The 24,523-nt window shown below is 27.9% G+C and overlaps 1 protein-coding gene and 2 long non-coding RNA genes across 8 annotated transcripts; 1 reads left to right on the top strand and 2 right to left on the bottom strand.

Annotated features, from left to right (window-relative positions):
• Window positions 1-5,106, bottom strand: LOC147657431 (uncharacterized). 3 transcript variants are annotated; one of them, XR_015292356.1, is made up of 5 exons: window positions 4,919-5,106; window positions 4,393-4,703; window positions 3,972-4,166; window positions 1,323-1,469; window positions 828-1,229 (listed from the first exon to the last, which is right to left on the bottom strand). It is a non-coding gene; the product is annotated as an uncharacterized LOC147657431 (long non-coding RNA). The 3 variants fall into 3 exon arrangements; XR_015292357.1 differs by lacking the exons at window positions 3,972-4,166; window positions 4,393-4,703; window positions 4,919-5,106 and adding exons at window positions 1-587; window positions 3,304-3,513 and having other exon boundaries at window positions 1,030-1,229; XR_015292358.1 differs by lacking the exons at window positions 3,972-4,166; window positions 4,393-4,703; window positions 4,919-5,106 and adding exons at window positions 1-587; window positions 3,304-3,505 and having other exon boundaries at window positions 1,035-1,229.
• On the top strand, window positions 4,038-24,054 carry LOC100868509 (uncharacterized). 4 transcript variants are annotated; one of them, XM_003698818.3, is made up of 3 exons: window positions 4,038-4,175; window positions 20,827-21,033; window positions 22,788-24,054. In XM_003698818.3, the coding sequence occupies exons 1-3, from the start codon at window positions 4,091-4,093 to the stop codon at window positions 23,144-23,146; spliced, it is 651 nt and encodes a 216-aa protein (XP_003698866.1). In that variant the 5' UTR covers window positions 4,038-4,090; the 3' UTR covers window positions 23,147-24,054. The 4 variants fall into 4 exon arrangements, with proteins under 4 accessions (XP_003698866.1, XP_003698865.1, XP_086765466.1 ...); XM_003698817.3 differs by having other exon boundaries at window positions 22,809-24,054; XM_086909340.1 differs by lacking the exon at window positions 4,038-4,175 and adding an exon at window positions 4,378-4,722 and having other exon boundaries at window positions 22,809-24,054.
• Window positions 19,953-22,455, bottom strand: LOC147657432 (uncharacterized). Its single transcript, XR_015292359.1, has 2 exons — window positions 22,333-22,455; window positions 19,953-20,878 (listed from the first exon to the last, which is right to left on the bottom strand). It is a non-coding gene; the product is annotated as an uncharacterized LOC147657432 (long non-coding RNA).
• Window positions 24,055-24,523: the final 469 nt, after the last annotated feature.

Raw genomic sequence — 24,523 nt, forward strand, 5'->3', positions numbered from 1 at the left:
TGAAAATTCTGAAAATTTATTAAATTTATAAAATTATACGTACTCTGTATATTAAATATTTAATATAAATACGATTATAATTATTTTAAAAATGTATTTCATTCGATTTTTCTCGCTTGGCTTAATCATATGTTTCAACCTGAGCGATAATAATTGATACCAACTATTTTTCTAATATATTTTTTAACAATATATTATCTGGAACGGCACAATTAATATAAAATGTTACCAGCTAGAAAATCAATTATGATTTATGACTCAATTCTATTGACTTATTATCACAATCGGTTATGTTACTTCCGAGGCATTGGGTACGAACAATCGAGATCTAATCAAAGTCAAATAATTGGAAGAGGTTCGACCGATTTCTTCGCAGAAAGAAGTCTCCTGTAGTGAAGACGAATAATACAAGTAGTGACTTATCTAACATGGATGTATGTATCACGTGTACTATGTCAGTAATGGCAGAATACATCATACGAAATGTGAGATGCTCGTTAGTCTCGTTCCAGGTGGCTCGTTATCGTTGGTTCCAGTGTGTCAAGTATCACATAAGTTAGCCTCAACGTGTGACACTCGTGTAATGCCTGTAAAAGCAGAATTATAAAAGAAAAAAAAAAAAAGAAAAGCAAGGGATAAAGAAGAACAGATAGGAGTGAAAAACAGATTCATTCGATGAATGATCCATTGACGTGACCCGTTTTTTCAAAACTGCAAATCAATCCGGATGCATCTCAAAAAGATATCTTGTTTCTCGTGTGCACGATCGATGAACAAATATTATACAGTAGATAATGATTTAATATTGACTAAAATAATAGCAGTGGTTTTTTAAAAATTCATATTTTTTTTAATTTTTCAAAAGATAATTTATACAACAAAAATTAAATTTATTGAATTTTATTTATTATTCAAATGAAAAATTTTTTTTATCGCTGAATTATTTTAAAAATTGTAAAAATTGATTAGCCATTCTGATCGAACAAATTATAAAATTGTTAAGCGATGTAGTAATTGAAGAGGACATACTTAACTGAAAGGAATATAATATGCATAAAAAAGATTAAATTCCGGAAGGTCGCGTTTCAGGCAAAAATGTTTAACGTGGAATTAGCAGAATAGAAACGCGGCTATAATCTTGCCCTTGCGATGAGATTATGGTAATACAACTCGTTTGCTGCTCGACGTATAGTGACATTTAGATTTAGTTGCCTTTTAGCGGCAACAGGCTGAAAATGATAGAAACAAATGAATATTATATACTTTGGAAAATAATGTTCTTGAAATTTGAAATATTCTTTTCATGATATACGGATACTTACCCAACTGCCATATTTATATAAAGGATTTGATATGATATAATTCTGGTAATAATCGATGTACTGGTACGATGGAATGTCATGAATCTGTTTCTCATCTTTGAAATAAATCTTCCGGTTGTCTGAATAATTACTCGTAACAATGAAAATCTGTGGAAAGAGGATATTTCATATAATTATAGTAAGAGGAGAATAATGTATTATTTAATGTTGTTTATTTTAAACAACATTAAATAATAAATTAAAAATTTAATTTTAAAATTTAAATTTACAAGAGGAAAATCTTCAAATGTTTATTGTTATTATTTCAATCGAAAAAGAAAATTCAGAAGATATTGCAAATGGTATTATGATAATCGGTAATCTGCGACTGCATGTTTCAGAACAAGAAACAAATAGCTGTACATGACATTTACATAATTTTAAATTAAGTTTATGGAATCATTCAATTGTCTAATTTTTAGCACATTGTGCGCTATTTATCTTTATATTTTGTAATATTATCTAATACGAATGGTATATGTTGAAAACATTATTTTTTATCGCTTTCTCAAATAAAACTCAAATATTAAAATTTTTGCATTTATTTATGTTTTCGACTTTTAAATAAATAAATTCTGCATTAACAATTAATCAATTAGTTTAATTTTCATGTTCAATATTAAGGATCAGGCTTTTTACAATGATATTACAAATTGATATTAAAATAACATATAAAATTATCGATTCTAAAAAATGTATAATATAAAAAAATAAATAAAAAAAACTATGATTTTTTTCTAAGATAACACGATACATTTTAAAATTATTTGGAATTACATTTATTATTGTACTGTTAATGTTAATTTATAAATTGTCAGATAATAAAACTATTTGCGATAGAAATTTAATTAATGGTTTACGAATACATGTTACTCGTTTCATTTTAAAAAAAATTTTTCGTCATTAACCGGCAAGTTTATACATTCTTCGAATCAAAGATACTTTATTATAACTTCGAAACATTTTTCATATCTTTTTTTTTTGTCTGACTCATTAATTCACAATATTATATATAGAAATAATTTGAAATTTTCCAGAAACTGGAAGTTTATTTGTCAATGTTCATTCAATGGTAAAGAAATGATATGTATTTATGTTATAATTATGCTTTATAGTATCCAATTATAATACTATATAATGTATGATTTTTCTATAAAGAATCTCACGTGCTAGCAATTAAACATTTTTATAATAAATGCGATCCACTTGTATTCAGTATATCGAACATAGAAAACAAACACATTCAAGATATTTGTGCTGATTAGATTATTTCTAAAACTTAATAAAAAAGAACTTCCGCTGAAAATTTATCATTTTTACTTATATCATTTTGATTATAATCATCTATTAGATAAATATATATTAAATATATATTAAATATTGATAGTTATATCTAATATTATAAATGTGAATATTATATTAGAAAGAATCTTTATTTTCAGTTGGACATTAATTTTTTATTACATCCATATTTTTCTCTTATGTTTTTTTAAAAATGGAAATGTTTTTATGCATCTTGTATATTTAATTTGTAATTTTAATTTGTTGTGTATACATATATATATATGTATCTTTCATATATAAAAATAAAATTCACAATGTTTTTACTCGTGACTAATTATTATTCTTAAATCGAGTATAAATAGTAAATTCACACGAAATTAAAAATTAGTAAATATTCGATGATAATGTAAATTAAATAAATAGTTTAACGACCTCGAAAGTTAAATAACTTCACAAATGATTGATATCTTATTTTCCCAGAAAGAGCCAACACGTATCACTTCAAAAATACACATTTCTTCATAAAACACCTCCGAAAAAATCAGAATTGAAATCATACTTATTAATTCAAAAAATCTTATAAATTTCTACTCGAATCAAGTTTTAAATGATCAAAAAACTCGATGTAAATATTCATCATCATCGTTCTTGTTATTACCTAAAACACAAAAAGAAAATGATAAAGTCACGTCTTTAAATCACGTTTCTTATATCAAAATATCAAAAACTTTTATCGGAATTAAGTCTAAACAGTCAAGAAACCCGTTTGCAACGGTAGTTTTTGCACAGGTCGGCTGATGTTTGCGAACTGCAATCCGCATCGCGGGAACACGTGTACAGGGACGTGGTACAGAAAAGACGAAAGAGCGATAGAGAGAGGGAATGAACGAGCGGCGGGGCGGTTTCGAGAAGAAGAGGATTTCAAGCTGTTCCATCGAGAGTGAGCGAGCGAGAAGACGGACCGTCCCACGACGGGTTCGTGGTGGGGTGTCAGTTGCGGCTTATCTGGCGACTTTATGTATATTACGATGCCCAAGGCAGGAACACGAGCAGTTCACTGCTGGCTAACTGGTCGGAGAAGTCGGTAAAGCCGAGTCTGAGCCCGACGGCCCGGTTCATCGAGAGAAACGTGTTCGAGAACTAGCGACGCCGAATTAAGACTTTCGACGCACGTTACATACACTACGGATATACAGATATATCTATATACATACTATATAAATACATATATAAACATATATATATTTATATATTTATATACATATATACACATTTAGGAAGAAAACATTAATTTGGAATACCAATCAAATTATTACGGATACATACACGCGTATATACCGGTTAGGTGCGCGAAATCATAAGCGTAGTGGAAGTCTGGGTGATCCGAAATTTGGCAAGTTGACCAACTCGCTATCAATACTTCTCAGTGATCACTACGATCCAGGATGATTGTCCTCGCGTGGTCTTTGTTCGTGCTGGTCTCGTTACTCGTCGCCACTAATCAAGCCTTTCTTGCTGCTCCTGCACCAGGTATAGACATGTGATTATTTTCTCTTCTTTCTGTTTATTTTTTTTTTTATTTTATTTAAAATCATTCTTTGCGTTTAAAGTGAAAATAATGGTGAACCGTTACTTCGTCACGTGATTTCGTTTATCGATACGATCGAGAAATTTTGGATATATCGATAAAGTGACTTTCGAATAGTTTGACAAGAAATCGATGTAAGGAAACAGTCAACGTTCTCACATGGTATTTCCGGCTGTATTTCCGTGTTGACGAGAAATTGGCTCACATGTTTTTAACCTCGCTCGTAACACAGAGAGGCGAAAACTTGTTTCAATAGAAGTTTCTGGTAAACGGTGTGACTTTCTCGCGTGTTTGATAAGACAGCGAGTGTAAACAGTGATCGGCGAGACCCGGGTCTGTTCGGCTTTCACCCGAAGACCCACGCGGATTCGTACGGTTTCGTGAATGAATCGCGACTACGATTTCGTGATGCGTGGTTCGACCGTGTGTTTCGGTGTGTCATCGTTAATCCTCTATAAATAGGATTTCACCTACTTATGAGAAATATAGGTTAGTAATTAATTTTAGATCAGTTTTTAATTTCAGATTAGTTTTCATTTTAAACTTTTTTTATGAACAAACTGTTTGTCATCAATATTATAAAATATAAGATATATATATATATATATAGATAATATAATAATAAGATAAATATATATATAATTTTTAAATGATATGATAATATAGAAAATTAACAATTAATTGCCTTTAGTAACTTCATTTTGTCTGTAATATTGAAAAATTATTATTTATTTTAACACAACTTCCATTAATTTTGACATTGTCATATAACCTCTATAGTTATAATTATATAAGGTATAATAACTGATATTATGTTGAAAATTTATGGAAATTTAATTAAATTTAAAAACAAAAGAAAGAGGAAATAAAACTATTTGAAAAATTAAATCAATATTATCGTTCTTTCATTATTATCGTAATATTTAATCATATTAAATATAATCGATTAGATATTTGTTAAAAAGGAAAATCTTATAAATTTTATTCAAATATACAATTAATTCTACACATAATTTAATTAAAATATTAAGTTTAGATATTAAGTTTTTAATTGAAATATTTCTTCATAGTTTATAAAATAGTAAACTATTTAACATAATTACAGAAATGTACGATTTCGATTTCGTCTTTTCAGTCATGTTGTTCTCAGATCATCTCTTCAAGATCATATTGAAGATCACATTATACATTACGTTTTCATTATGCTTTCACGATATATCAATCATTATCACTTTTAAGACATTTTCGTTGTCTAGCTTGAAAAGATTGTAGCAAAGACGAAGAAAATACGTGACTTCGCTACAATCTCTGATGAGATTGCACGAATAATCGGTCATATCATGATTGATTACGAGTACGATTGAATATCTTTTTATTATTGATTATATACTTGAATATTTATATTCTTTGTAATCAAATTTATTCCAATTTATTCTTTTGTGTTTAACATATCAGAAAAGAATTAGGATTTTTATTAAACATTAAGGAGAATTTTTTTAATGAGCTAAATATAAATTTATTTGTATACTAAAACATTTAATAAATGATTAAAAATATTTTGTCATTATTTTATTTAATATAGATTTGATAGAATAATGTTTCAATTTTCAAATCTTTTCGTTCAAATCAATTAATTTCCGAATATAATACATTGATTTTTGAAAAATACTTTTTTTAATATTTGAAGATACCAATTACATTTATTTTTATCATTTGCATGATAAAGCGAAAATTTAAAATAAATCGACTTTTGTATAAATTATAAACAGAAGAAATTAAGAAGTTAATTTTAACTTTAAAAAAAAATTTAATAATTTTTTATATATTATTTATGGATTTTTTTCTATCTGTATTTAACCGCTAAATAAAAATTTTTCATTGTTTAAAATGAACATAATATAAAATAATTTGATCCAAATATTGAATAAAAATAAAATAATGTAAATAAAAAAATTGCATTATTAGTAATTAATCTTTTTTGAAATAAAATTATTTGTTTCTTAAAATTACAGTTTATTACAGTTCCGGCACTTAAAAACGGAAAACGAAATAGAAATTTGATAGATTATTAATAAAGTGTCAGTCAAATAGAAAAATATTATGATACGTTCCTTAAATCTTTTGTTAGAAAAAAGACATAAGATAAAAAAATGCTGCAATTTCAAATATATAATGAAAAACAAAAAATATAAGATGTGTAAATTATGAGCCATGTGAACATCATGAATTTCCATTTTTAACTTTTGATATTTCTTTTTTAATGTTGTTATTACTTTAAATAAAATAAAAGAATTAAAAAAAAATATTATTTTATAATATTATTTTCTGCAATATTGCAAAAAAAACTTTGAAAAAGAAGTGAAACTTGCGAATTACGTAGATAGTTTGAACGTCACAAGTTTTCACAGCAAAAACCAAACATTTCTTAAAACTTTTGTCATGTTTTAACATACTCTTCTCTAAAAGATCTACGAAAATAAGCAAAATAATTTTAGATAAAATAAAATCTATAGGAGATATAAAATATTTTAACAATATAATTTTACAAAACGCGATGAAAAGATTTATAAAGAAAAATTTATTCGATATAAGTGAACAATGTATAAATTATATTAATAATGAACTTTTTAGAAATATTATCTTCTTAATTTATTTAAATTATTTTAAATTTACGATAGAAATTAAGTTCATTTTAATTCAAAGTGGACTTGATTTCATTATTTTATTAATGAAATAACACGAATAAATTTTGATCAACTATTTTTTTTTTATTGTAATCGTCACAAATGACTGAAAAATTATATATAGGATATTTATAAATTTTTTTTTTAAAACATATTGGAAATTTTTTGAAATATTCCAAATTTTTATATTTTTATCTTCTTGGAAAAATTCCTCTTCTTTCAAAATCCATTTTCAAGAAAATGAAAGGAAGAAATTAGAATCATATCGCTAATAGATTATATCGCTCTCTTAATAGATAATTAAAACTTATATCAATTTAATTCTATTAATACCTTGTAATCATTTTCCTCAAATTAAAATAAAGGAGACATCACGTATACCAAAAATAATTCTTTTTTGATTTTAGAAAAATCAAGAATAAAAACAATACATATCACGTTCTATCATTTTCGTGTAAAACGTGGATTGACCAAACGTCATTCCCCAATCTACTTCACAAAACACTCGACACTCGACGAGAACATTCCCATTGCGCAAACATAAATATCAAAGCAAGCAAAATCAAAGTGCATTTCGGACGGAATTTTTGTTAGGAAAGTGAAAATCGTGAGCGTGAATGCGTCTTTCGCTTGTTTTAAAAATCAAATGTATGGTTCGATAGAAGCAAACAGGTTCAACATTTGTTCGTTAATTATAGAACACACGAATAAAGAAAATGAACAGAAAAAAAAAATAATAATTTTCGAAAGTCTTACATCTATAAATACGATTATACATATATTGTATTGGCATACTGATAATATCGGTGCTCTTCATGCCAACCGATTAAATTTCTCTGTGATACATATGAAATGCACATATGAATGCTTTCTAGATGAATGATGTTTTTTTCATAATGTGCAATTGTTACACTTTTATGTATTCTTATACACAGAATATAAAAAAATCTCTTAATATTCGTTCTCAATATTCATAATTATTGAATTATTTCATTCTTACGCTATATGAACGATATCAATTGTACATTTCGATTTATACGAGCCTATTTGTGTAATTCCTTTTCTAGTCTAATCATTTCAATCGTCAATGATTTTTATCCGAGTAAAATTTCATCGAGCTAAGACGTTTATCTAGTTGATCTTACATGAATGACAGAATGACGAGAGAGAGTCATGAATTTGATTTTACACACGTTAATTACACGTACACATAGGTTTGGCGGGTAGTAGTTAAATACCCTGGCCCGATCGATTCGTTTACCTTAATTGTCGCTGGTTATCCGTTAATGAGTCTGTCAGCCTTATTGGCAGATTGCCAGTGGCCCTTTTAAACCCGCCAGCAAGCTTCGTCGATTGGATATTGTGGTGAATTGCTGCAGCTGCAGAAAAGGCTTGCATGTGCGCTTGCATACCTAAGGCGGGTTCGGCCTGGCCTATGTATCGGGGCCAGAAACAATAAATATCGAAGTCGCTAGGGCATGATAAATGGCAAAAAGTATATAACCTAGAAAGGGATGCTTTCGATTCTTTCGACTTTTTTTCTTTTTTTTTTTTCTTTAGCTTCTTTCGATTTTAGTCAAGATTTGTGTGATTTGTTTAATTTTGGTAAAATAATTTGCGGCGAGTTTGGATGAAATTAATTAAAATTGTAGTGTAATTAGCCACCAGTTTATTGTTATTTTTCATATAGTATAATATTTATTTGTATACATCTTGTGACGCATAGGGTGCTCTATAATTGATGAAAAAAAAAAAAAAAAAAAATTAAAGAGATAGAATAGCCGTACATTGATCTATACACAGAGATCTTCCGCTACACAGAGAGTCGATGTCCTCAACTTCCGTATTGGTCAATGATCTACACTGAACGAGGTTTGACCACGTCCAAACAAGACGATTTACGTTCGACGTTACGATCGACTGCTTGATAACGCGAATTAGTCACAGGTCCGATTAATCGACGACAAATCAACCGGTGTAGGATAATCTGTTCAATTATTTTAGACCATATATGGCAATGCACGTCACACTGTGACCGCAAAATCATCCATGAAAAATCAAGAAAAGAGCGATGATCATTGGAATAATGTGATCGTGTCATTCATTTTTCTATTTTTTTGCTTATATATCCTTTCACGAAAGTGATTATTTTTTAATTACTATAAATTTCATTCATATGTATTTTAATCATGTATTATTATAATGTATATATTATAATTTTGATAATTTATTATTATATTGAATCCTTTTAAGATACAAACTTAACCATCAATTTCATGTGGATTGTTGTGCATTCTGATTTGAAAAAACAAAATTACAAAATATTAAGAAATCCAATTTTAAAAAGAAGCCAAAGAAATAACGAAATGATAAAAGTCAAAAAAAAATATTAACATTCCTCACAAATCATCTTGACTAAATTAAAAATCTTATTGGCGCCAATAACACCAATAATAATTTTAATTAAAACATGATTTGCTTTAGAATGTGTTATTCACAGATGTTTTTCTCGATTTCAACATGAATCAATGTACATAAATAGTCAATGTTAGCAAGAATTCATTAACAGAATTCTTATGCGATGACGATTTTTATATGTTAAATATAATTTTATTGTCTCCTTCATTTTACAATAAATAAAATTAAGAAATTAAAATTATAAAGTTAGTAATTTAATTATTGCAGTCATTTACGATCCAATGATATTAATTGAGGATTAATTTAAGAATTTAATTTTAATTGAATTAATGAATTTTTTAATAGCCTGACAATTTTATGTATCGAAACATATATTTGATTTTCAAAAATAAAATATAGTCAAAATATATTGCACAAATAAAAAAGATCAATTCCAATAAAATCAATTGATCAATATTACTTATATTAAATATATAATTACAATATATTAGATAATCAAGAAATCAAGAAATTCATGTTTAAAACATATTATTATTTTTGAAGTCAAAAAACATGAGAGATATCTTACATTAATAGAATAAAATAATTTACAGCAGAAAAACAAGATTAATAAAGTCTCCTATTACAAACTTAACTACCTTTAACAAATTCTAAGTGTTTCTAACAGCTTATCTTCGAAAAATTTGCTCGTTACGATAACGAGTCACAATTTTGTTAGAAGTGCCATCGATTTCAGCAGAAACAACGCTCGTAATGAACACCTTTAATCGGCACAATGCGCTGTTCGATTTCCAGTTTGCCCCTATTTTTACCCTAGTTTCTCGTTCATTAATACACATAAACAACAGAATTTCATGCATTCGAGTATTTCGAGCGTACACAAGGAAAAAAATAATTCTGAATGAAATTGGGTTGTTTAATGAGTAATATGATTCACAAAAATCTGTTTTGATATTTCGTGATCCTATAGAGTTAAAAAATTATATTTTTATTTATCTTTTTTTTTTTCGAGTATGCATATTGCATTCTTATTGCATTACTTTATTCTCGAGAAAAAATTGATTTGTAACGATTATTAATTACTGTGACTGCCATGAAAATAAGAAATGTATACATTCAATGGAATCTGAAATCAATCATATTTTTTTTTTCCTTAGAAGTAACGAAAAATCCGATTTTAAAAAATTTCTTTGAAATTTGTTACGTACCTCTTCCTGCTTCATATTTGCATAAGAATATTCTTTATAATGGATTTTACGTATAGTTCATTATTGTATATGATAATAATGACATTGTATTTTTTTTATTATTTTCATTATGTAAGATAGATTTTTTTTAAGGCTACATTGATAGACTACTCTTTTCGGATATATCTTCTGAGAATAAAGATTTATGGATTTTGTAATTTAGCTTGAAATTTTATCATTTTACGAATGCGATAAATTGATAATCTAAAAATAAATTATAGAAAATAGGAAAAAAAAGTAAAGAAAAAAAAAACAAAATTATCATAGAACATGAAGAAAAAAATATCGATAATTGACACATGCGAGAAAATTCTTTTGCCTTAATCGTTTGAATTGAAGAAAAACATTTATTATTATGTTTATATTTATATTATTTATAAGAACAATTTAATAGAATTTGATATTCTTAAATAATAAATAATTCTTAATAATAGATAATAAATAATTCTTAAATAGTAAATAAATAGAATAGTAACAATTTTATTACTATTAAAATAAAATATGAATTTGCAATATTTCGAAATTTTAAATGAACGAATTTAAAAGTAAATATTTAATCAAATCTTGATTTGAATTGATATTTATGATTATTTATAATTTATAAAGCTTATACATTTTGAGATGTCGTGATATTAAGATTGTTCAAATATTCTGTGCGTGTTCATATAGATAAATATAGATAAATATAGATAAATATTAAATGATAATAAAAATATATTGCTTACGTATATTTAGTATAAAGAATACTGTATACAGGAATTGAAATATTAATATGAACGAAAAATAAATGTGTGATTATTTTAAATATATTTTAATTTATTATTATTATTTTTTTTTTTAATTTCATGTTACGTACGTATACCGATCTCATTAACAACGCAATTATATTTTCTTTTTATGTTTAGATAATTATATTTTATAGCAAAAATAAAATAATTTTCATATAATGTTAAGAATTAGAAAAGTCAAAAAAAAAAAAAAATATCTCAAATAAATAACAAAAAAATAAATAACGAAATGAAATATTCGTCTCGATGTCATCGTAAATAAATTGTTTTGGAATTATTTATAATAATTTATCGAGTCTTGTTATAAATAATGCAAATATTTAAAAAAAATAGAAAAATAACAGACAAATTTGTTATTTAAAAAAGGAACGAAACAATTTATACATGAATAATAGAAAATTACAAAAAATGGAGAAAAATAATATTTCAAATATATAATTTGTAATTAAATCTACATTGACCTTTATATTGAGAAGAAAATTAACATAGAATAAAAGAAAATTCTTAATTTTTTAATTTTTGCTTGTAATAAAATATTCTGTTATTACAATTTATTATTTTATCAATATCACATTTGATAAAATTATTCATTCTGTGATTAATTACATAAATATCCATTCATCATATTATACAATGCTTTTATAACATTATACCGTATCCTTAATCTCTATCTATAAATCACGATATTTAATTAGTGTCCCAGTTCGAGGCGGGGCTACCATGAATTATCCTAATCTCGGACCGCTAAATTTCTAGTCGACCGGTTCGATGACCTGGCAGCGTGCTTTGTGATGTGGATTTACGAATCTTAACACGTTTATTCTTTGTACAAACGTTTATAACAGGTCCAGAAAACCGTTATAGCTTATGGTCTGTCGTTATATTAGCGACGTCGAACAACTGTCCTCGTTTGTGCAAAAATTACCGCGTGAATACAAAGACGTTTGTACGTTGGATGAATATAAATATTATTTTCGTTCCTCGGTATTCATAAGTCGGCGAACATCGCTGGATGAACATTGAGTGCATTTTAAGAGACCGGTTTAAAATAAGATCACTCGATGTAAGAGATCTTTATACGTGGAAAGAACCGGAGACGTCTTGATATTGCTGTCTGGCCGTGAAGTTCCGGAAATGGCTACTATATATTGCCATTCATAAATATCCGGATATTTTGATAGATTTATAGCTAGGTATATAACTGTTAGATATATTAATACATATATATATATAATATATATTTAACAGTTATATATAGATATATAGAATTTTACCGAGATATAAATTAAAATAAATTAATTAAAAAATTAAAATAAATTTATTAAAAATGTATAAATTGAAGGATTCGAAAGAAGTAGAAACGAAGAAATATATAAACAATTTGAGAAATGTTAAATTTTTTAAATTATTCGAATTTTCCTATAAAATAAAAATCAAATCAAAATGTTCAATTGAAAACATCTATTCAGGAAATGGTATATTTTCTTATAATATTGCAAAATGAAGATTTTGAACATGTACAACGGAATTGCTTAAAATTTTCGTTATTCTCGGATATTCGAAGGAATTCATTCTTGTCGATTAATTTTCAATGTTTCGAAAGACATTTTCTCGGAAATATTTATGAGAAATATGGATCAGTATAATAAACATGAAACATGCACTATCTCGATCTCGTGCGCGTATCGACTTTGAAAGAAACGGTGAAGAAGGGTTGTCCCTTCGAGCCACGTTATCCGGGTGAAAGTCTAGTGTAAGCTCTTGTCTTCGTTCACGTGCACACGAACAATGGCAGTACACTTCAGACCAGGTAACAATACTTCCGATAATAATACACTACGAACGTGAAAGTTGGTCCGTGGCCAAGTTCCATCGACTGGATTCGGCCTCAAAAACAAAAGAGCCCATTCCGAAGGTCTTCTTCTTTCCGAACAAAGATCCGAGATAATTGTATAGAGTAGTTACAAAAAGTATTTACGCATACAATTATTTTCTAATAATTCTGTCTTTCTTTTATTAGGTTTTGCATTTTATATTCATAATAAATTTTTATTTTTCAAATAAATTCTTACATTTATTACGTTTCACTATTTATATTTACGCTCTTCATGCTAATATAATAAACGTATATTAATAATAAAACTCGTAAAAAAATTACTTATATTTTATTTTATTTTCATTTCAGTATTTTAAATATCGATACAAATTATTGATTATCAATAAGCGCTGAACGAAATAAAACCAAGTAAATCAATAAATTCAAAACGCAGTATCTCTCGCATATTTTATTCCCTAAGAGAAAACTCTGGGCAATTCTGTGGTGCATTATCAAATGCACGATTATATAATATCCCCAATACACGACTTCTTGTATCTGATATACAACAACACCGTAATTGTCTTAATTGCACATGTGTTTATCTAGCTAGTACAAGCTAGCTATTCTATCATTCAACGGATCGATTTGATTTTTAATCGGATCCCTTGTTCAATAAAAACATACTTTTATAACATATTCGGCGGTCTGCCGAAAATCTCATTACACGATTGCTTTTTAGATTTTACGTAAAAAAATCGAAGGAATGAATTTTACCGTTCTTTTTCGATACGTTTAAAAATAACTTAACTGAAAAATTTGATCAATAACCAATAATTGTGCTTTGCATTTTATCTATCGAAAACATATTATTTTTATCGGCAATGATAAAAAGTTCAACACGATAATCTCACTGTCAAATTATTATAGGACTCTTGTCGAAATGGAATCGTAAAACATTCTAATATATTTAATTTTTATTATAGAAAATTTGAATGGTAATGGAGCGAACTCTGATAGCCTTTATTTATTAATTTAAGATATCGAGAAAAAAAAAAAAGAAAAAGAGAATTTATTAAAATGTTGTATAACTTGAAATATTTTTATTTATTTTTATTTCAAAATTATTTAAAAATTGCAATGAGACAAAAGTAATTAAAACATATTTATAAGAATAATTAACACTTACATCCATTTTCTTTGAATAATTTTTTAATAATAATATTTGAAAATTGAAATTAAATTAATTGGCATATTTACTTTATATTTTCCAAAAACATATTTTAACAGATATATTGTTATATCCGATATCTAAAAATTAATAACTAACGAGAATTAAATATAAAAACAGATGATAATAATTGCATTAATATTAATTGCATATAAGATCATCTATATCTATATAAAATATGAAAAATTAAGAACAATTTAATATTTATGCATTTTTAGCAAAATTTTAATTCGATAATTAGAAAAAGATATAATAATTCTGTTCTTAAAACAACAAATTAGTTATTAAAAATGTTAAACGAGAGAAAAAACTTGCAAGGTTTCTTGAAGAGCAAAGATCGAAGAGTGTAAATTGAAATATTGCATCACTTGTTTACTTTACCGATTTAATTGCTTTTTAACGAACGATTAGACCAATGACCTTGTCACATGTAGAATTTATTTTATACATATATGTATATAGAATTATATATAAGATATTATTTTGTCTAAATTTTTATTATCTAATTATTATTCACAATTAATTCTGAGATATTAAAAAAAAAAAAAAAAGATATAGAAGTGACAATATCTTTAGAAAATAACGAGTAAAATTAAACTTAAATAACTTAATAATAAAATTAAACGTAAATAATTTACGTATTCTCTCAAACATTAAAACTCTAAATGTTACTACTACTATTATTGAAAACGTTCGTATCATTTTCCTCTAAATGAAAGCGAAAAAGCCGTCGATATATTAATATTTTTAATTTCATTCTTATATATAAAATTATTTTCGAAAGAAAAATATAGCAATCGATTCAAAACAGAAGATGAGAGAAGGGAAGAAGAGAGAGAGAGAGAGAATTGAGAAAAAAAACAATTAATATAAATTGGTATAAAAATCACGAAAACCTCGAACGAGACGAGATTCTCGAACGTGACCACTGTTTGTTACTAGGCGAATGAAATTTTATCGGATGACGCGATCACGCATAGTAAAACGTAGCTTGGATGATTAACCGCGCGTATACGGACATATATGACCGATTCGCAAATCGTCTACGAATAGTACAATGAAGAACTGCTTTTTACAAGCAGGAATGAACGAGAAGGACTACACGATCACTCGATACGTATATAATATATACATCATTCGAAGAAACGCAAGTAAGTTTGTCCGTGTCGAGAAAAACGAGTGGAGTAATTGATTACATGAATGTAACGTGGATTTTTTTCCATCCTCCATAATTAACTCTTTGTTCAATAGAGTAGCCTTTATGCGGTTCGATTACGAGGCATATCAAACATTACAGACATTAAAGGCTGATTATCAGAATTATAAAGTTTAACACATTGTCACGAATTGATCAAATTGTCATTGTCGTATCGACCGTAAATATTTATGCAAAATTGATATCTTTATCAATATGGTTAAAGAAATGTAAATTGAGAACTTAAAATTAGACGAGAAAATTCTCGACTTATGAGAGTATAACCTTCAAGAAAATTGATGCGATTATACTTGTTGTATAGTTGAACTCGTATTTTTATGGAAATTTTCGTAGAGGATTTTCGCTTATTATTTATTTATAATAAGATCTTAATATCTTTAACAAATCCTCTCCGCTATTTATTCTTGATCATAATCTTCTTTGTAGATTTTTCAATTTTAAAAAATTTTGTTAAAACTATAGTTTTGACAATAGTTTCAGATTGCAAACTGTACGACGTATATAAGTGCTTACCTAACTGTTTCCTTGTGACGAAGGAAAAAGTTTTTGGTACAACAAAACAGGCCTCTAACGCCACATACTTATTTATTTCACGAGTACGCCGGAATGAGGAGACTTTAAGCACACTTCCGGCCCAAAGTTTCTTCGAGAACTTTTTGGTGAAAAGTTTATCAACGAGATAGAACAGAGTAATAAGGATAAGCGTCCTGCTATTTCTTAACAACTATGAAACAAACGCATTATAAAGTGGGTCGGAACTCGTTTTAAAGTGATAGAATATTGTTACGTATATAAACGAAATGGGAGAAGTGTGTTTCACTCGCGACGAACTTTTACATTTTCTGTGCCAATTATTAGGGAACATGTTGAATCTTATTATTATTATTTTTATATTATTATCTTATTATTGTAACCTTGTTTAATGCCATATTCTGATTAATATTATTTTCAATAAATAAGTGTTGAAAGTTTTATTAAGAATTTTTATCGCAATGATTTTTGAGTCACGCGTTGTAATTAATTATAAAAGATTGGTCAATAGTGTTATAGAAGGTTAATTATTAAAAATTTTATTACGACATTGAATATCGTCATAAAAAAGATACGATATCGCATAATGGGCCACTTGTTAGCATCTTCTTGAAGTAAATTGAATGCCAATTTGTGCGAACGAACGCGTATAATTCGTGAATATCGTTACTGTATTCCCTTCTACTGGCTTCCCTCTTATTTTCATTTTAAATTATAAATTATATTTTACAATAAGCCTCTTGTCTTCCTGTTGCATTCTTTCACGAAAACATTCGTTATGATATACAGTCTGGCTCAAACATGAGAAGATAAGAGAAATAGGGAAATATTGGTGTGCAACTTCTGTTTTTTTTGGTCTTTTTATTCATTTATTTATTTATTTTTTTTTTTTCGATTTGATTTTCGTTTCATCATTTAATAAAAAAAAAAGAATACGAGTACCTTTATAAAAATATACGGTATAAAATTTACGGTATAATACTTTAAAATTTTTTTTGTTATTTGTAAAATTTTAAATGAAATTCGAAATTAACTCGATCTCTTCGATTCAATTTCAAATTCAAAACTCATTTGTGGTTAACACAGATGTTAACATGGAGCGAATTAGCGCGTAATATTGCGTTCAATGGCTTAACATCATCATTGCATTAATTACATTTGCAATTATCCGAGCAGGATAAGCATAAGCAAGCACGGGTCAATTATCTAAATTGTGTGTACAGAGTAAACCGCGAACCATTGGAATTATCGTGTCACGATTGTTTCTCCAACCGGCAGTATCACATTTCAGACATCTTGATCATAAAAGTGTCCAAAAAATTCCACTTTTTTTTTCCGCATCAGATGAATCATATATAATTATTCTTTCTTCTATTGAAATATTTAGACATGAGCAAACATAACTTGTTAGCTTTGATGATCCGGAAAAAGATGTCGTCACGATGTACGTTGTAAAAGTTTCTTCGATGATTTATCATATTATATTATCGTAGATGATCCATTTATTTATTTTTTCCTTTTTTTTTTTTTACTTTAATCAAGAATCGTAAAATTGATCGATTAAAATTTCTCGAAAAAAATACTCATCTTTTAATAAACTCGCGTTGCATATTTTTACGAGTTTTATTAATGGAACGACCCAATTGTAAAAGTGAAAGCAACCGATGACGGGCAAAAACTCTGGCCGATGAAAATAGGATCCATTCGATTTTTCTTTCTCCTCGTTGACAGACAAAGATGGAGCTTATGTAACTTTCATTGTGCCAACGTCGATGCCAAAGCAGAAAAGCACAACGGCCCGTGGATTTTCCATATTCAGGCTGTTTCATTCCCTTCGTGGGAAAAAGGCGTACGTGATCCGCGAAACGTTCACGTTTTACGCGGAATATCGCTTATACAGTCTTTTTCTTCGCTTAACGTGAAACGATTCACCAGAGTTTCGCGTAATTATTTTACTCTATACACCGTCTTAATCACCGTTGACCTTCGGAAATACGATTACAGGAGATGGCTTGACGAGGAATTGGCGAGGACTCGCATCGTCTCCAATGTACGGTGAGGCAAATTGAACATCTCGATATATACAATCTTGGCTTCTCCTTGAATCCACGATCCGATTTTTTTCTTTTTATTTTCTTCGCTTTCCTTTTTACCTTTCTTCCTTTTTCTTTTTCGGTACTATTAGGTATTTAATTTTTTCTGGATTGAATCCATTTTTTTTTCTTCCTTCTCTTAAAAGACACGAACGCCATACACGAACATCGATGGTATAAAATATGGCATGTTCATGACCTGGATACTGGTTTTTTTTTTTTTTTTTTTTTAATCTCTTTGTAAAGATCGCGAATAAATAAAGCAAAAAGAACCTTCGAGAATAAAAGAGAGCTCTGATTGTGTTTGATCACTTCCACCATTTTTCGATTCCATCTATCTTTATGGTATACGGATAAGAATGAGAAACGAGTTTTGTTACTAGATTTTTTTTTTTTTTTTTTTTTTTTTATACATTACATTAATGAAATTTTATTTTCCACGTTTCCTTTTCAGTCAATTTAATATCATGCAAATGTTCACAATTCTACGAAAAGATCATTGAATAAAAATGACATCGTTAAATTTTTTTTTTTTTTTTTTTATATTGTGGCTGTGAAAGAAGGATATAAAATCATTTTTATCATTTCTGTGTCTTTGCTGTGTCTTTTTCTATATAAGATTTATTATACGATATATAATTTTACGATGTTCAAAATATTTATATAGCATTATAAATAAACATAATAAATTAAAATTTCTTGCTATATATATTCATAGATTAAAAAAATAAATTTTTATTAATGCATATAAGTATTCATTGATTCAACAAAAATTAAAAATAAACATGAAAAAATTTAACTTCCATGTCTCTGTATCTCATAAACTACAATAATGTAAAACAACCCATTACAAACTGATTAAAGAATTATATTGGAATCGTGATTTCATTGTTTTAATTGCGTATTCTAAAAAATCAAAGTCACGATACTACAATACGTGTATTCTAATACGTAGAACTTATGAAGCACACGATAATTTTAAAATAGGTCTCCGAATCGATATCGTTCGAGCCGTTTTCATCAGACAATGTTGGATTTGAATCATCTATTCAACACATTTAGTAGCACGTTATTTATCGTGAAATAACGACAAATCTGATGAAACAACGTGACGATTGATAATAGGTAATCGTCGTCAGGATAGACGCGAATTTCTTATATAAAGCGAAAACGTTTTCTTTCTCCGTTTCTTGATAATTTTTCCAATTTTTTTCGAGCGTATGCTTGAATGGAAAATTAATCATCGCAATACCAATTATATATCTATATATATATTTTTTTTTACATGATCTGTATATTTCGAATAAAAACACAGAATAAAAAGAATAAAAAAATTAAAATTAAGAAAATTTATTATAAATAAATAGAATTTCTTATAGTATTAAAAAAGTAAAATTTAATACATCGTCGTTATTTTATTATTAGGGATAACTAGGGATAAGGAGGGATATCTAGAATAAAGTATGATATTGGTAAATTTCATTATCGCCAAAATTTAAACGTATATAACATATATATTAATATGCAATTGTAAACATGAAATTATCAAAAGAAAACACAAAATTTTCGGCTTTTTTTTTGGCACGTATACACGTATTCAAACATTTCGCGATAAGAATAATTAATACTATTGGTTGATATATAACGCAATATTATATATATATGTAAACAATTAGCAATTAAAATGCAAAATTATATATTTTAAAAATATTTTTTATTCACCATTAATCATAAAAAGAAAAAATAAAAGAAGTGATGAAATTTCTAATCAGATTAATCATTATTTTATCCATCTTTCGGGATCGTTAAATCCAATTAAATGGCGAAATATATAAAAAAAATATGATATTATCGAAAATGGGCGAATACAGCAACGAATAGATGAAAAATGACAATAGATGAAAATGTATCAAACATTTATTAAAATACTCGAAAATTTTGGTCACGTGAATCTATAATCTTGAATCATATTTAATCCCACGAACTTAGAAAATGTTTGCAGATGACAAGTTAGAGTGAAACGTGTTTTTCACTGAATTGGAACAAATGTGGCGCCGTCGAGGCAACATTCGTCTCTTGAACGATATATTGCCCCCTACTGATGACATGCTACACGTGAAATCTTTGTCATAAGATAAAATCGGTTAATCACCGATTAATCTCCTTTTATCTTTCAAGCTTTTCGTTTATTTATCAATTCTTTTTCAAATAATTCTTCCAAATTATTTTTATCTTTTCTTCAAACAAATTCTTCAAAGTGTTTTATTTATTTGTTTTTCTTCTTTCAAGTGATTCTTATACATAAAGTGCGATGTTTCAAGTATAATCTTACAATTAAACAATGATATCAAAACTTTTCAAAACTTATTAAAAAAATTGAATTAAACGAAATTTATTATTTGACTGGCTAAATAGATCCTTGAATGCTTATTCGTTTCATGCTTGTATATCACGAAGGCGTTCGCGACAGTTTCAACAGTTAGTTTTAATTTTCCAATTGTTAACCTTTGTCTGTATGTCCTCGAATGTATGCATTTGTTAAATACATGTATGCGTGTTCTTATTACAGTTCACGGAGCGTCGAGTTACGATGTCACTGGCGTGCAGCGACGATTGGAGAGCTACGAGGTGATTCATAAAGTTAATAACAACCAACACCCAGTTGATTCGACAAGCAATAATCATGACGATGAACAAACGGTTTATGTGTTCGAATTTGAATCCGAGTCGAATGAGAAAGAAGAAAGTCTGCAAGAAGGAAAGGAGACACCTTCTGGTAAGCAACCATTTATCTTTATGGATCTCGATTAACCCATTATAAATCAAGTTATTATTTAACCTTGTCGTAGAAATAATCGAATGTGATTGACACGAATTTTTTAATTTCCATAATCATAAAATTAATTCAGAATTATATGATATCTGTCTAAATTTAATTTTTAATCGTCCAATTTATTTATTTGTCTTATTTTATATTTATTCAGTTACTCGTTGATTTAATTATAAAATTATAAAATTAATTAATATTATAATTCAATTCAATTTCTATTTCGATTATTGAAACAATTATATAATAATAAAAAAGTCTTAAATATAAAGTCTATCAATTAAATAATTCGAATGAAAAGAGTTTTAAATATTTCAATGATCATAATAATAATTTATATCATAGTTCTTCCGTTCTCCCGAATTATTTCATTATTCTCCTAATTGTTTTAATTATACGATAAATTTTTTTTTAAAAAGTTAGAATTCTCACTGAACAGATAGTGATCAACAAGCTAATGATCTTTAATTATTGTTAATGATCAACACATAACATAAATTTTACTCCATACATAATATTTTGTCTAATTTAACAGTATATATTATAATAATACAATGACATCGTCAAACAATTATTAACTTTACATTTAAATTCTATGTCTATAATCTTGAAACGGTATCTAGAGGAAAAGTACATATTAAAATATCGATCAAATTGAAAACTCAACTATTCGAAAGATTACTTATAAATTCTATCAATATAAAAAGTCAAAAACAAACAAGAATTCTTTCTATTAATTCTTCGTATTAATCGAAAAATTGGAAAATTTTAGATGCACCATTGTCGTATAAATAAATTGATATAATATGTCACGTATTCAACAGCATGAATTCACGCACAGATTTACGCACAAATTCACGCAACGTAATCGTTCTATTATCAGAATTGCTAATGTCACGCACGACGATTCGTTTGTGGATTCAAGACGCGATTGATGATATCTCGAAAAATTTCCGCGTCTTATTTGTATTCCATTATCGTAGCAAAATCTTTCACAAAATATCGTTGGTCACTTGTAACAAAATTTATATATTTATTTATTTTTTTTTTTCTTCGAAAATTTATTCCTTCATCGATACGATATCTTTTCTTTTAAGACAAGGAAAAAGACAATTTTAACGTCGTTTAATTTCCCCATTTCGTGCACTATTTCCCATTTATATCTTGCAGCTTTTAATCGAGACGATTAATGATTGAAACTGATTGCTCGATCGTGTATCGTCGAATGTAATTTCCATAAGAGCTTACCTGCAATCAGTTGCTAATTGAGATAAATCAATTGCAGCATTGATTTACCGTAAATTTTCAAGAAATTTGTAGCCATGAACTAATTCTCCAGATGGTACCGTAACGAAAGACGTCAGCGGAGTAAACCAATAACTGCTTCTCCCTACTTTATATACGTACATACATCTATACTGTGATCTATTGCTTTAGATTCTCTTGCACATAAATTTAGGATTATTATCTCGAGTCGTACTTTATTTCGAAAGCTTTCTTAAAGAAATTATTCTTATTGATGTGTAAATAATATATTTTCTATGCGTTTGAATTTTTGTTGGAAAAATATTTTCTCATCATTCACGAAATTATTATATTACAAAATGGCATAAAAAATCAATATCAAAAATCAAATATCAAAATCATCAAAATTATTATCGTAGATATATCCTTATTAACATATCCCTCTCTTTTTTTCACAGGCGGATTTATTTATGTTTCAGACGAGGAAGACGATCAAAATCCATTGGATCCCTGGTCGATCGTCTGGTACATCGGTTCGTTCGGCGGTCTGGTCGCCTTTTTCCTCATCGTCAGTTGTTCAGAATGGTGCTGTCGTCGTGGTGGAAGGTCGCTATCGGTCCCTTATTCTCAACGAAACGAGGTGATCAACGGACCGGTAGTAACCGAAACACCACCCCCACCTTATCATTTGTTCGCGCCACCCTCGTACGATTCTGTGAACTATGGGGAGATAACGGACAAGACTTCCGGGGAAAAGGTTGATATATATGTGATATCGGTGCCACTTCATAGACCTGTGGTACAGGCACCAGCCTAAAATTTCCTCGAAGAGACCCTCGAACGGAGGATACCGGTCGAATTGAAATGGAAACGACACCGATCGAGTCGACATCCATTGACAATCGTTCGTTGGTCCATCAGTGGACGCAATAGTACGAGAACGATATATATATGGTATCGCTTTTGAAAGAATTTATTGAAGCTTTCTCGGTGATATATGCATCTTCCTTTAAACTGGGAGAATTTTTGACAATCGTTCGCCGATCTGATGAACAATAAACGTTGAAAACGAGATCGAGAAGAGACGAAGAACGAGCTTGATAAATTATTCGTTTGAATATTGAGGATACTTTTGAATATCGCCAACTTGGTACACATAAGTATCACGATGTATATATGTATGTGTGAATAATAAATTTGAATATTACGAAATGAATATAGAGAAGATTTTTGCTCGTCGTTGAAGGAACAAATAATCTTTCACGAAGATTATTAATAATAGGATAAGGAATTTGGAAAGGTTGGGAAGACATTTATGAAACGAAGAGACGCGAGAAGTTTCGAATCTCTCGAATGATGATTGATGGACACCGAAAATTCCGAACTGTTAAGAAGATTTCGAAATATTGTTACCGAGTATTTAAAGAGACTTTATATTTCTGTGTAAACAGTGAATGAAGAAAAGAAGAAAGAAAGGCCGGTTGTAAATATTTTTAGAATTTAAAAATATCAAAGGAGGAGGAAGAAACAAAAAAATGGCAATGAGAAATTTCATCGTATACACTCCGACTAGATCAAATTAATGAAGCAATGTTCTCTGTGATGATGTTCATAAAACGAAATTAAAATTAGAATGAAGTTAAGACGTGCTTTTTAAAAAAAATGAATCCGTTGCACGGATATTAAGCGAACAACTTTTTTTTCATTTTTTTTTTTTTTTAAGAAGCTGAATAGAAAATCAACGAAATACAAACATAATGTATATTCGAGCTCAATTTTATTCGATAAATGAACAAATGATTTAGGATCAGTCGCGAGTGTTTAATTAAACGAATTATTTATCCGATCACTGCCTGATTAGATGAATGATTCGAAATCATTCTGATCCTTTATTAACATTTGTTAGTTGCTAGTTTTTGAGTTCACGACATGTCATACCAAGTCTTGTGACTTGTCGTAGCAAGTTGAGAGAACAAAAAAACTGCCATATTTTCGTATACCATTAATTTTTAAGATCAGTCTTACGCTATTTTAAAAAAATATTAATACGATGCTATTTTAAAAAAAAATAAAACTTTACAAAACTAACAAAGTTCAGATCGAGTTGAAAGTTTTATTCGCGTTCCTAGAATTTGATTTTTCTTATATAATTTTTATATATATAAAAAAATTCAAAATTGCGATTGCAAAAGAA

This window comes from Apis florea, unplaced genomic scaffold (assembly GCF_048593485.1).
Source record: "Apis florea isolate Af1SG1 unplaced genomic scaffold, ASM4859348v1 contig_3158_pilon, whole genome shotgun sequence".
NCBI classification, from domain to species: Eukaryota; Metazoa; Arthropoda; class Insecta; order Hymenoptera; family Apidae; genus Apis; species Apis florea.